The 12,724-nt window shown below is 40.7% G+C and overlaps 1 protein-coding gene across 9 annotated transcripts in view; it reads left to right on the plus strand.

The window, feature by feature from the left end:
• The window catches only part of depdc5 (DEP domain containing 5, GATOR1 subcomplex subunit), a 39,312-nt gene that overhangs the window by 16,495 nt on the left and 10,093 nt on the right, over positions 1-12,724 (plus strand). For 8 of the 9 annotated variants that reach the window (XM_053437191.1, XM_053437184.1, XM_053437189.1 and 5 more), the window contains 9 exons: positions 1,620-1,842; positions 2,674-2,807; positions 2,892-2,997; positions 3,260-3,322; positions 5,621-5,730; positions 5,918-5,998; positions 8,631-8,763; positions 9,159-9,258; positions 11,302-11,541. In XM_053437191.1, coding sequence (XP_053293166.1) covers positions 1,620-1,842; positions 2,674-2,807; positions 2,892-2,997; positions 3,260-3,322; positions 5,621-5,730; positions 5,918-5,998; positions 8,631-8,763; positions 9,159-9,258; positions 11,302-11,541 — 1,190 coding nt within the window. The remainder of the gene's footprint in view (positions 1-1,619; positions 1,843-2,673; positions 2,808-2,891; positions 2,998-3,259; positions 3,323-5,620; positions 5,731-5,917; positions 5,999-8,630; positions 8,764-9,158; positions 9,259-11,301; positions 11,542-12,724) is intronic. The other variant, XM_053437188.1, reaches the window with a different exon arrangement.

A 12,724-nucleotide genomic window follows, 5' to 3' on the forward strand; every position in this document is an offset into this window, starting at 1 on the left:
AATATAAGCAGGCCTACTATCTCATACTAATTTAAATGTTCGGTTTGGAAGCAGGCGAGATAATGCACTACGCCAGGGAAGTGTAGATTTAACCATGCTTGGCTACAAATGGAAAAGTACATGCCATGTGTTACAACAGACGTCAATCAAACTATTGTCTCATTCATTTGTGTAATTCAAGGTTTACTGTATGCTTTGAAATTCTCATTGTTAGATTAAATACTAAATTTAGTCTCTTTTGCAGGTATACAGTGAGATCTCACAAAATGTTTGGTCATGGAAAGTTGGTTTAAAGTTATTGAAAGTCAGGGAAATCCATTGGTCAAAATGTGTATGAACCCTGTGTATTATACATCAGGAGGTGTTGTGTAAGTCATTGCTAAAAATGAATCATGTTACTGATGTTGTAACTAAATTAGTTAACTTTATCAGGGCAAGAGCATTGAATCACAGACAGTTTGTTGCACTTTTGGAGGAGCATGAGACTGAACATGGGGACATAAGCTACCACACAGCTGTCAGATGGCTCAGTCTGGGCAAAGTGCTTAAAACTGTATGGGACCTGAGAGCAGAGATTCAAGAGTTTTGTGAAAAGAAAGGCAAGGACAGCCCAGAGCTCTCAGATGCAGACTGGATGGAAGATGTCACTGCATTAATGAATGAGCTAAATACCAAACTGCAAGGCAAGGGCCTATTTGCACATGAAATGTATAGCCTGGTGAGACTTTCATGAGAAAGTTGTAGTTTCTTTCGAGCCAGTTGGAGGGTAACATTCTCAACCACATCCCAACACTGAAAGAAGCCCCACCATCAGTTGATCACCTCCGCAGGTACACTGCTGGCAGAGCACTTTAAGTCAGCATCACTGCTGGAGTTTTATTCTTCTCTCAAAGAGGAGAACTTTTCATACGTGAGGAGGCATGCTCAGAAGATGTTGGTTCTCTTTGGATCTACTGACTTATGTGAACAAACATTTTCTTTGATGAAGTTTAACAAATCCAGATACAGATCCTCTCTCACTGATGATCACCTGTTAGCTTTCCTTCGCATATCCACCTCAGATATTCAACCTGACTTCAGTGCACTTGTTCATGCCCAAAACAGAGATTTCTCTCACTTAACAAGAAAAAAAAACGCAAATGGGGTGATTAGACGATATGCAAATAGTAATAGTGCTTTGTATACAGTTAATTTAAAGCTGATCTTTGGAATACTGCAAAAAAATTGCATATTTTGTTCACAACTGTTCTTGTAAATGTTGATTAAAGTGTGATATATTGTTGGCGTTATTACTTTGCCTGCCTCACTTTTTAATTGCCTAACCATAACATTTACTCTTACCTGTAGAAGCTTATCAAATTAATATGAGTAGAATTAAGTTCAACTTATTGGTCCGGCCCTCGACAACTGTCCATGTTTCTCATGTGGCCCCTCGGGAAATTGAATTGCCTACCCCTGGTCAAAGGTGAAGGTCAATGTGACCTTATATACATTTGGGGGGGAATGTATCTAGACAGAAACTGCACTGATTTAAACTGCAATTGTTTTAGAGTAATTCTTGATAATAATTTTACATTTTTTGTCAAATACCATGGTATTCTTTTCTTCTGCCTCCCCAGTTTGATCGACTCACTGAAGTTCTGGAGGACTCGCTTCCTACTGCTGCCAGCTGGAGGTGCACGCCGAGTGGCAGATGGGGAGGGCCACTGGGATATTTATGGGGAGGGAGCAAGTGCTAGGGTTGGTGGTAGCGGGGACTGGCTATTGCTGGATGGTTTTGTCCGCTTCCTAGAGGGTCTCAATCGCATTCGCCGACGCCACCGCTCTGACAGGATAATCAGGGTGAGGCTGTCTTAGTTTACATTAAGCTGTGCAGTTGTCTCCTAACTGTTTGTGCTTTGATCTATACCTGACCACACATAAATAATCTGTGATTATACATTTTTACAACAAAACACATTTAGTCTCACAATTGTCTGTCGCATTGTTTTGAATTGAGAGTGGCAGAAAGATCCACATCTTCCAGTGGTTTATATTAACATTTACCTACTGAACACCAATACAGTTTATTCTGTGTTTCTGTCTCTGTACTTGTTGTCCACTACTTTTAAAAAGAGGAATACTGTACTTTTTACCTAACTACATACATCTGACAGCTATAGTCACTAGTTATGAAATATATAATTGTATAAATTAAATTCATCAAACCCCCCCCCCCCCCCCCCAAAAGTAAACTAAAGTTGGCTCTGATTTGAAAATCGACATTTAAATGCAACACTAATCAAAGCACTTTCACCTGGTCACAGATGTTTTATTTCTACGGTACAATTATAAAACACTAACAAGAGCCACTTTCTTTGAGGACATTATGCTGATAATACTGCAGTACTTTATTTTGACTAATATTTGTATTCTTACATCATTGATACTTTGGTCCTCTTCAGATTATTACTGACAATGATATTGTTCTATAAAAGTTCTCTATCAAACAATATTATTTACTAATTTAAAAGGATGGTTCACCTGAAAATTCATTCATTATCTACTCACCACTATGCCGATTGAGGGGTGGGTGAAGTGTTTGAGTCCACAAAACACTAGGAGTTTCAGTGGTAAACTGTATTTTTAGATGATGATGGACATTTCCCTTGTTCTTCTCACATTTTCTCATAGCCAAAAGGCACACCAATGAAAGGACTGCAAATTACGAGTCCTCTCCCTCTATATCCTCCTGAGCCTGTTGTCCCACAAGGCAAGAAAGGCACATCGGCTTTGTCGGCCCTGCTGGAGATGGATCAGAATCAGAAGTGAGCGTCCCCAGAAACCGCAGGCCAACATGTTTGCAATAGAGCCATGAATCTCGTCACTATGTTTATTCTGCATCCTGTCAGGACGCTGGAGGAGCAGCAGCAGCAGCAGCAGATGAAGCCCTCAGCAGCTGTCAGTGACCCCACCACTGCTGCGACAGCTCCCACACATATAGACAGTCCCCGCAAGGTAAGAGTCTTTTTAATGATTGGAGCAGAATGCGTTTGTCTGCTTCTGCCATTTAGCTTTCGCTGAGACATCTAGACATATTGTTACCAGCAACAGGCACTGTTGATTTTTCTTTGCTGGTGCTTCACTGTTAGGCTTTTGCTGTTGTTTTTCTCCTTCATTTGCCTTTTTCTCCTTTCATGCCTCTTTTTTCTGTTGTCTCTGTTTCTTACTGGGCTTGGGGAGTTTGATCCTGGGTTGTATTCTTTGTGTATGCTGACAGGACGCTGCCTTTATTTTGGATTTTATACGTAGCCCACGTTCCTCCTACATCTATCACTCTCAGGTCAGTTATGAGGTCCCTGGGCAACAATGAAGTTAAGTGTTTTGCTGTATGTGTCATTTTGCTCCAGCTCCCCTCACTACTCTGTATTACTGCATGACCATGCTGTGCAGAAACACGCAATGCAAGAGACAATCACCTCCACTTGTAGTGCTCCCATCCTGTTTTTGTTAAGTATGTAGTTTGTTTCCAGTATTGTGCTGTCTGCATGTTTAGATTAACGCTGTTCGCTGTGATACCAGGATCATATACGATGCAGTTCTTTATAGTGTTTTTACTTTTTACTTTTTTTTTTACCTGTGAGGATAAATCAGCACCTGAACCATTAACACTTAAAGAATCCTAACGAGGTGGAGCTGACTGCAATGATGGCAAAAACTCCCATGATCCTACACCACTTTAATACAAGCCAACTCTCTTTGGTTATTGTTTCAGATACCCCTAGTTGCAGAAATTATGTCTTACATACTAAAATTGAATATTTGAGACAAATGGGAGTGTAATGCTGCAGGAGAATGTTTTGTCCAATATGACCGAAAACACCTTCACTGTTGCTAGCAACAGCAGCTAGGGAGCTCACCCATTCATGATAGGTCAGTCTTCATTCAGAATTATTACTAAACATCATGACAAATCGTTAAAGTCATGATGGGGCGGCTGTGGCTGAGGGGTAGAGTGGTCGTCCTCCAACCTGAGGGTCGGCAGTTCGATCTCCAGTCAGACCCATCTGCATGCCTAAGTGTCCTTGGCAAGATGCTGAACCCTGAATGGCCCCCCATAGAATAATAAAGTGCTGCGAATAGATGCACTGTATGAATGTGTGCGTGAATGGGTGAATGTAAAACTGTTCTGTAAAGTGCTTTGAGTGGTCATCAAGACTAGAAAAGCGCTATATAAATACAAAACCATTCACCATTTACCATAAAGTTTGGTTGGTATGATCATGAACAATTTAAAAATGATTGAATAACTTAGTTAACCATGCATAAACTCTGGAAACTCAATGTTCTCCAGTTCGGGAGAGTAATTAATCATGCACGTAAAGTGTGATCCTGGTGTAACTAACATGCTATGTATCAGAACTCATTCACTCAGATAAACTTTTGAGGCTCACTCATCAATCCATTAGTGGTGGGGGAAAAAATCTATTCTGTTCAGTATTGCGATATCTTGCGCACGCAATTATATCAATACAGTATCACAAAGTATTGTAAAAAAAAAAATGTAATACTTTATTTACAATTTTTGCAATATTTAATTATATATGTAACAGCCCCTGGCTGGCAAAGCATGACAAGGAGAGTCTCAGAGTTGAAAAGATACCTGAGCATTCCAGGCACTAGTGTGTCTGCTGAAAGGGTGTTCCCCACTGCAGGAGATATAGTAACGGCCCAGAAGAGCACTTTAACATCTGAGCATGTTGACCAACTCCTTTTCTGAACAAAAATGCCAATATACCCAAATTAATTTAACATTTTGGTTCATGACCAGCCGACTGGACTATAGCAGTACACATTTTTGTTTATTTTTCTCAATTTGATTGAAGCTCTAAGTTACTCTTATTTATATGATTATTCTCAGGTTTATGTTACTCTATTATGTCTGCTTTATGTTACTGTATTGTATTTAAATAATTTTAAGTTATGTTCTGGGAGCAAAGCGTTCATGTGAGAGGTCTCCTATTCAGAAAATAATTACAAAGGTCCTGTGTCCTGAATGTTCAAGGACAAAGCTTTTGCACCTCAGTCATGTTCAAACTGGAGTCAAACAACGACAGCAAAAAGTATGAGGCAGAAATTGAGTTCTTTAAAGAAGAGGTGAGCATGTTCATCTTTACTTTTTACAATATTGAATAATATGGTGACATGAATCGCAATATATCGCAGAATCGAATCGCAATACTTGCTGTATCACAATATGTTAAGAATCGCAATAATATTGAATCGTGGCCCAAATATCGCAATACTATCGAATCGTCACATTTTTGCCAATTCCCACCCTTACATTCCATACATGATATCAGGACTGAGTGGTTCAATAAGCATATTTATTCACTTTGCTCTCGTGGTATCTAAGCTAACCCCAATACAATGAAGGTGAATGTAATCTTGTTTTTTAAGGTGTTTTGCTATATTGACTTATTCAAGTACTTAACTTAAGTTCAATTTAATGAAAATGTAACTTTCAGAAACATGAAAAAATGAATTGCATGGCTGAATGCCACTAGATATATGTGAGAGGCATATCATTAAAACATATAAAGTGAAACGGCTCATTTAATGAAGTATTTTAATTGTGTAGTTGCCTGCTGAAGTTAACGAGGTTGCTGACAAAGTAGTCCAGCTTGGAGTGACAGGTGGAGCAACACAGCCGGCAGGAGAGACTGCAGCCAGCAGCAGCATAGATACCAGGTAACTGTTTACTTAATGTACTTTAGGGACTCCTAAACACTTGCACAAAACATGGCTTGCACACATTATCATACATATTTATATTTTATGCTCCAAAACTCAATTCAGATACACATTAAGTGTAGCTGAAAAATTGCTAATAAATAGATGATTTTCCTTCTATCCTTTTGCGCTGATCTGTTCACAGTGGCCAGTCTGCAACGGGAGTTGTCTCTCTGTCCTCCTCCTCACCTCCCTTGGAGATCCTGGAAGGAATCAAACATCCCACGTAATATTTGATGTTGTTTGTGTCCTGACATACTGTGTGAAATGTTTGTCAATTACTTTAGTTGTGGTTAAATCAGGTGACAAAAAGTCCAGTTATTCTTTAAAGGGGACATATTATGCCCATTTCACCACAGTTGATATGGTTCCTAATGAAATGTCTGTAAAAAATGTTGGTTCAAATACCACAAGGATCATTTAAAACGGCACCCTTTTTACCCTGTCTAAAACAGCCCTCCTCAGATTGACCTGTTTTGAGTGCCCCCCCTCTCACCAACAACCCACCCTCCCTCTCACCGCCCCACCCCCGACACACACGCACACACACACACACACATCCAGTTTCACGTCTTAAATCGCCTTAGCATAATTAAGGTTGTTAAAATCATTTTAAGTCACTGTCCTACACATACATTTCTGTATCCGTTTGTTGTGTTACTTCATTGAAGCTACAATTTTCAAACTACTAAACCTTCTGATAAAGATGAACATTATTTAAATACATGCATTAGATATGTGTGTATACAGTATATAATTGTATGTGTATATTTATTCATACAGGGCATATATTCTGAACACACACACACACACACACACACACACACACACAGGAGGGGCTACAGCTCTGGAGGCTAACACTGCTGCAACTTTTGCGGCGAAATGCACTTAAAACCCCGGGTATGAGTTTATTTTAAAGCGAGCGACGGAGGCGGCAACGAGCTGCTGGTGACCGTCAACGGTGTTCAGCTCGGGCTGCGTGGAGCAAATCTGTACGGGCCACAAAAGTTATAAGGCGCAGCTCTCTCCCCCCTCCTCCTCCTCCTCCTCCTCCTCCTCCTCCTCCTCCGCTTCGCCGCCCGGGCATCACAGGAGAGGCTGTCCGCTGAGCGAGCGCCCAAGCACGGGTACAATGCAGCCGGAGACCGGGGGGGGGGGGGTCCTGGAACACGTTCCGGTGCTATTTTCTAACAAAGCTCAATAAACAGCTGTTTTAAGTTATACCTGCTGTTTCATCCGGGGCGACACACACAGAAGCAACGACTTGGGTTAGCCTCCGAGTGCATTAGAGAGGCGGTGGTCTAGTGGCAGAAACTTGGACTATGGGCAGAGAAGGTCTCTGGCTCGTCTCTGGTTCGACTCCACGGAGAGACAACAAAAGACGAACCTGGATTGATCTGTCCAAAAATTCAAGAGTCTCCCTACCCTGTCTAGTGCCCCTGAGCAAGGCACCTTACTCCCCCAACATCTGCTCCCCGAGCGCCGTACATGGTCGCTCACTGCTCTGTGTGTCCTGCACCAGATGGGTCAAAAGCAGAGATTACATTTCCCTACCTGCATGAGTGTGCCTTTGCATGTCTGTGCATGTGTTTGGGACTAATAAATGCATCTTAATCATTGTTTTGTAGTTATAGCCGTGATTCTACTGGCTGCTATGCCATGTAGACCGACTGTGACGTCAATTCTGGTCGTATGCCCATTCGACGCCCTCTATCGTATAGTTTCTGACATAGAGGAACCACAACAAATCTCGGGAGTTTTTTTTTTTCAGGGTTTTTGAGACGGTAGACATGCCAGATACCCAAATTAACGTGTAGAAGTACTTTAAAAGTGGATTTTTCATAACATGTCCCCTTTAATTGATTTGACACCTGTAAAGAAAACCTGCTATATCAGGTATTTTTTATTTCCACATGGTGTAATCCGTAAGTAGTTATTTTATCATTCCATATTGGCATTCTTATCTCGCAGGATGTTCCAGAAAGCATTGTCATAGTAAACTACCGTATCCTGTTATCTCTACTTTCTGATATGGTAATTTTTTGACAAAGTGGATTCTTCGTTTGAATTCTACAACAGTTGTCCACAACTGATTATTTTTGATCGAAATGAGAGAAATTAGGAGATATCTTACTGTAGGTGTATATGTCTGTCATTGCAACAATATTCATAAAATCACATACTCTTTTGCAATTTGTCTACAAAGTAAAAGTACAACTTTTCCTTATGTTGCTGCCATTTTTCATATTGAGCTGGAGTTTTTTTCCTGAAAAGTTGTGATTGTGGGCCAAGTTGACATAGTTTTCAACTATTTTATTTTCTATAATACAGAAATCATAAATTAAATTAAGTGGTTTTTCACTTTGGTGTGCCAACCCACGATTTGCCGGGGCCACAACCTTATTTTATAACTTCTAGGGTGCAACTGTCTCATCTTTCCTTTACCACAATGACCGGCACAATGCGCTCAATACTGCTGACACCGCACCATTTCTCACCTGCTCCATCTTCCCCAAACTCATGAACAAGATTCCAAGTTAATTAAACTCATCCCCTTGGGCAGCAACCCACCCACAACCTTGGACTTTAAGGTTCTGATTCTCATTCTGACCACTTAAGACTGCCCCATTGTGCGCTGAAGATCCCTTTCTGATGAGGCCTTCAGAATCACACCATCCAATGAAGAAGGAACGCCATCCAGAGGTTGACAAACTGGACGCCCTCTACACCCCGGCTGCAACTTGAAATATTCACAAATCCCTATTTGTGAATATTGAATATCACAAATAGGGATTGGTGACCTGTTTACCCAGTTATTTTTTTTCCGATAGCAGTGTCTGTGCTTTCTGGTATTACAGGACAGGTGTACAGCTTCTCCCAGAGCAGAAAGGTCTCCCACTCAACTGCTTTATCAGCGCTGAGGTTGTTCATTGGCTGGTCAATAATGTCGATGGAGTGGATACACAGGCACTGGCTGTGGATAAGATGCAGGTGAGTCCAAATTTTCCTTGCACTGAATGACATTTTTTATAACATCATGGAAAGATTAGCAGATTTCAAAAAGAGTAAAGGTGTAATTTTCTGTTTGCCAGAGTAATTATTGAAGATGATCAGAAAGTGTAGACAGATTTACAGTGTTTGTAAAAATAAACAAAGGCAAGTAGTTTGTATATCCCAAGGTCACTGAGGTTCTCAGGCTGTCAAAATGTAGTTGTTGCCCAGCTTTATCTAAGTACTGAGAAGGGAAAAAAAACCTGTCCTTTGGAAATGTTGTTTTTAAAAGACTGTGTGAGCTTATTTCATCGTAGTAACAATTAAGTTATATAATAAGTATAATAAACATAATATATGTAAGTTTCTAGTAATTATCTGTTTGGTTTGTGTAGAAAATGCTGGATGAAGGTTTGGTGACCCATGCTTCTGGAGAAGCAATGCGCACCTTCGTCTACGGTTTCTACTTCTACAGGATTGTTGGAGAGAAGGATGGTAAATGGATTTAAATCGCACACAGGGCCTGATTTTATCTGCATAAGTGCAACAAGTAGAAAGTGGGCCGGTGACATCACTGTACTCCTTTGGTTCAGAACTGCTCTGCCAGTCACAATAATGGTGTGTACAGTTGCAATCTGAAATATTCAATCCCCTCAACTCAAAATACATTATAGTGATGTGGATGAAAGATAATTACAATAAATTCCAAAAAACCTCATTAAACAACAAAAATATTTATTGATAGATATTTGAGTTATTTTGACAACAGAAGTTGACTTAACTTTGAAATTCAAATGAAAAATGTAGCTCTTTTAACACATGTGCATGTGCAATATTATTCAACCCCCCAGCTTCAGTACTTTCTGGCGCATCCTCTATCTTTTGTAACTTCTAACAAACGTTTTTGGTAAGTGCTGACAAGCTTCTTACACCTCTCGATCAGAATCTTTGCCCATTCTTCACTTGCAAAAGCCTCAGTGATTTTTGATGGCTTCGGTGCTGCAACTTCCTTCTTTAAATCGCAACCAAGCTTTGGTTGACTTGGAGGTGGGCTTGGGATCATTGTCTTGCTGAGAAGTCCAATGATCACCAAGGTTTGATTTTTCAACAGAAGGCATCACGTACCTCTTTAAAATGGCGTTTTTTTTCTGGGAATCCAGGTACATGATCAAGATTGCCAGTTCCTGCCGCAGAAAAACAGCCCCACATCATCAATGACCCACCTCCATGCTTGACTGTGGGGATGGTATTTTTATGGTCATAAGCCTTGCCTGTTGCACGCCAGACATACCGCTGGTCCATAAGTCCAAACAGTTCCGGTTTGGTTTCATCAGTCCATAGAACTATCACCAAAAACTCTGTAGCCTTATCCAAATTCCTCCTGGCATATTTTAGTTGACTTTTGATGTTCCTTGTGGTCAAGAGCTGAGTGTGTCTTGGAGTCCGGCCATGGGGTCCTTGTTTATTAAGTGCACGTCTTATAGTTGCCACTGAAGCACTTGTACCAGCCTTCATCAGGTCATCCTGTAGGGGTCTTGCAGTCACACAGGGGTTTCTCTGAGTAAGTTGCTGAGGGCCCTTGATGGGCTTTCTTCCACAGCCAGGCAGGTTTGCAGCTGCTCCATAAGTTTTAAACCTCCTTATAATGCTCCCACAATGGTGTCTCTTGGAATATAAATCTTTTCGGGAAATTTCTTATACCCAAGGCCCTTCCGGTTTGATGAAATAATCTCCTTTCTCAGCTTTTGTGGCAGCTCCTTTGTCTTTCCCATGATTGCAACTCACCCTGATTGCCTTCATGGGTGGGGTTTATATATGCATCACAGCTTAAGCTAATTAAGGATCATTATAGAGTTCCCGAAAGCATAATTGTGTTTCAACTCCACTTTAGGCCATAACAACTGTCAGACAGCTTTAAAAACAATAATATTATATAGGGTTTGAATAATTGTGAAATGGCTATCTTAACAAAATATATTGTTACACACAAATACTACATCATGCACTTATGCACTTAGCAGAATCTTGCTCTTTGAAAAACTTTAATTGATTAATCCTTAAAATCTTTTGGGGTTTGAATATTTCTGATTGCAACTGTATAACAGTTCAACGAACTGAAAGACTCAGAAATTAAGGTGCTGCCTAGATGATGCAAAACAGCATGATCTGAACACACACTTCCTCAAATCGCTTTTTTCAGTTTTTCACTCTAAAATGTTACATAGCAACATTTAGCCCATACTGCATCTCAAAAACTAAATATTAAGAGGCATTGATACAAGATTTATGTGTTGCTTTAGATTGACACCTCCCATGTGCAGATTCATCAACATGTGAACTGCTTCTTCACATGGCTGCAGAGATTTACTGACCTGAAGGAGAAGCTGTATGTGAACAGCAGTGGACAACAGATTCGTAGAATCACTCAATTATAGATCTATGCAGACAGATTTGTGAGTTAGTTAGAAAAAATAATGTCATTGTTCCCATGTAGACGTTTTGAGAGGGTGTTGTCATGGCAGTCTCTGTCCTCTGCAGGGCCAATCTCCCAGCTCTCCCCCACAGCACCTGGAGTTTGGTCCACTGCAGCCCTGGAGGACTTCGCCCTGTTCCAGAGAAAGTGGTTCGAAGTGGCTTTTGTATCAGAGGAGCAGCAACCCTGCGACCTCCCGACTTTCCTCCTGCCCTGGTTGCCCAGCCGGCAAGCCTCCTACGCAAGTAGGCACAGCTCCTTCAGCCGCAGCTTTGGAGGACGCAGCCAGGCCGCTGCACTGCTAGGTACACTCAGCCTGATCCTCACAGCCCACACCACAGAGGAAACATGGTCACCTCCCTCATCCATTCTGATGCAAATCACACTCAAGTCTATTTCGAAAGACTATGTGGGTCCAGTATTAGCATGTAACGCAGAGCGATACATGCTAATCTTGGTCATCCAAAAGTTACAATAGAAATCCTAATTGGTTGTTCTACTGTCGCTGATGATTATTTCTGTGTATGTTATGGCAGCACAATCTGCTCTAGCCCATATCCGCACATCACCTCTTTTGGAAGGATATGTACCATGTATAAACAGCTCCCTGTATAAACAGCAGGGCTGAGTGAGCATATGCTGTACTTAAACAAGTATGCAGGTGATGTCTGTGCGCGTCTGAATGCATAACGAGCAGCAGACACCTTATCGCTGCCATGTGCAAAAACTTTAGAGTTATTTATTTTAGCCTAAACATTACTTTCATTTCTTAAACTCACAAATGAGATAGGTGGGCAATATGCATGGAGCAGAGCAAGTCAATTCATGGCTTTATTTTGGAAACAGCGACTCGGAGATCATTCTCCACGTTTAGCTGCGATCTGTATTTATTCTTTATGTAGGTCAGGGCTGAAAAAGTATTTTTGCACAAGTATGCCAGCCTTGTTAACCAGTCAGGGTCAGAGAGGTGGTCAGCGAGCTGGGATCCATGCTCCATCAGAAATATGCGCACCTCGTCCCGCAGCTCATACAGGCAGCACAGCACATTTCCCATATTTTAAATATGCTACCTCATATGATGCCCTTTGAGCTGCGGCTAGGACTTTCTTTTGGCCTTGCAACTCTTGCTCGTTCCACTCATCCGTGTCGTAATAACCTCATGGGTCAACAAAGAAAAAGGAAAAAACCGATGGAAATGTTTATGGTTCTACTTTCAACTCATATTTATGTATATATTTATACAGTAATGGGTTAAAAACTCCATTTAAAATTATTTAAGAATTGTATATTTGTTTTTTGGGCAGTGTTAATTTTGGCAGCTATTTTTGATTTAGTCTTAGTCTTTTGACGAAAATGCATATTAGTTTTAGTCACATTTAGGCATTTTTATCCTTCTTAGTTTTAGTCTAGTTTTAGTCGACAAAAACAAATTACATTTTAGTCTAGTTTTAGTCGACGAAAACGAATTACATTTTAGTCTAGTTTTAG

This window comes from Pleuronectes platessa, chromosome 13 (genome assembly GCF_947347685.1).
Source record: "Pleuronectes platessa chromosome 13, fPlePla1.1, whole genome shotgun sequence".
Classification (NCBI taxonomy): Eukaryota; Metazoa; Chordata; class Actinopteri; order Pleuronectiformes; family Pleuronectidae; genus Pleuronectes; species Pleuronectes platessa.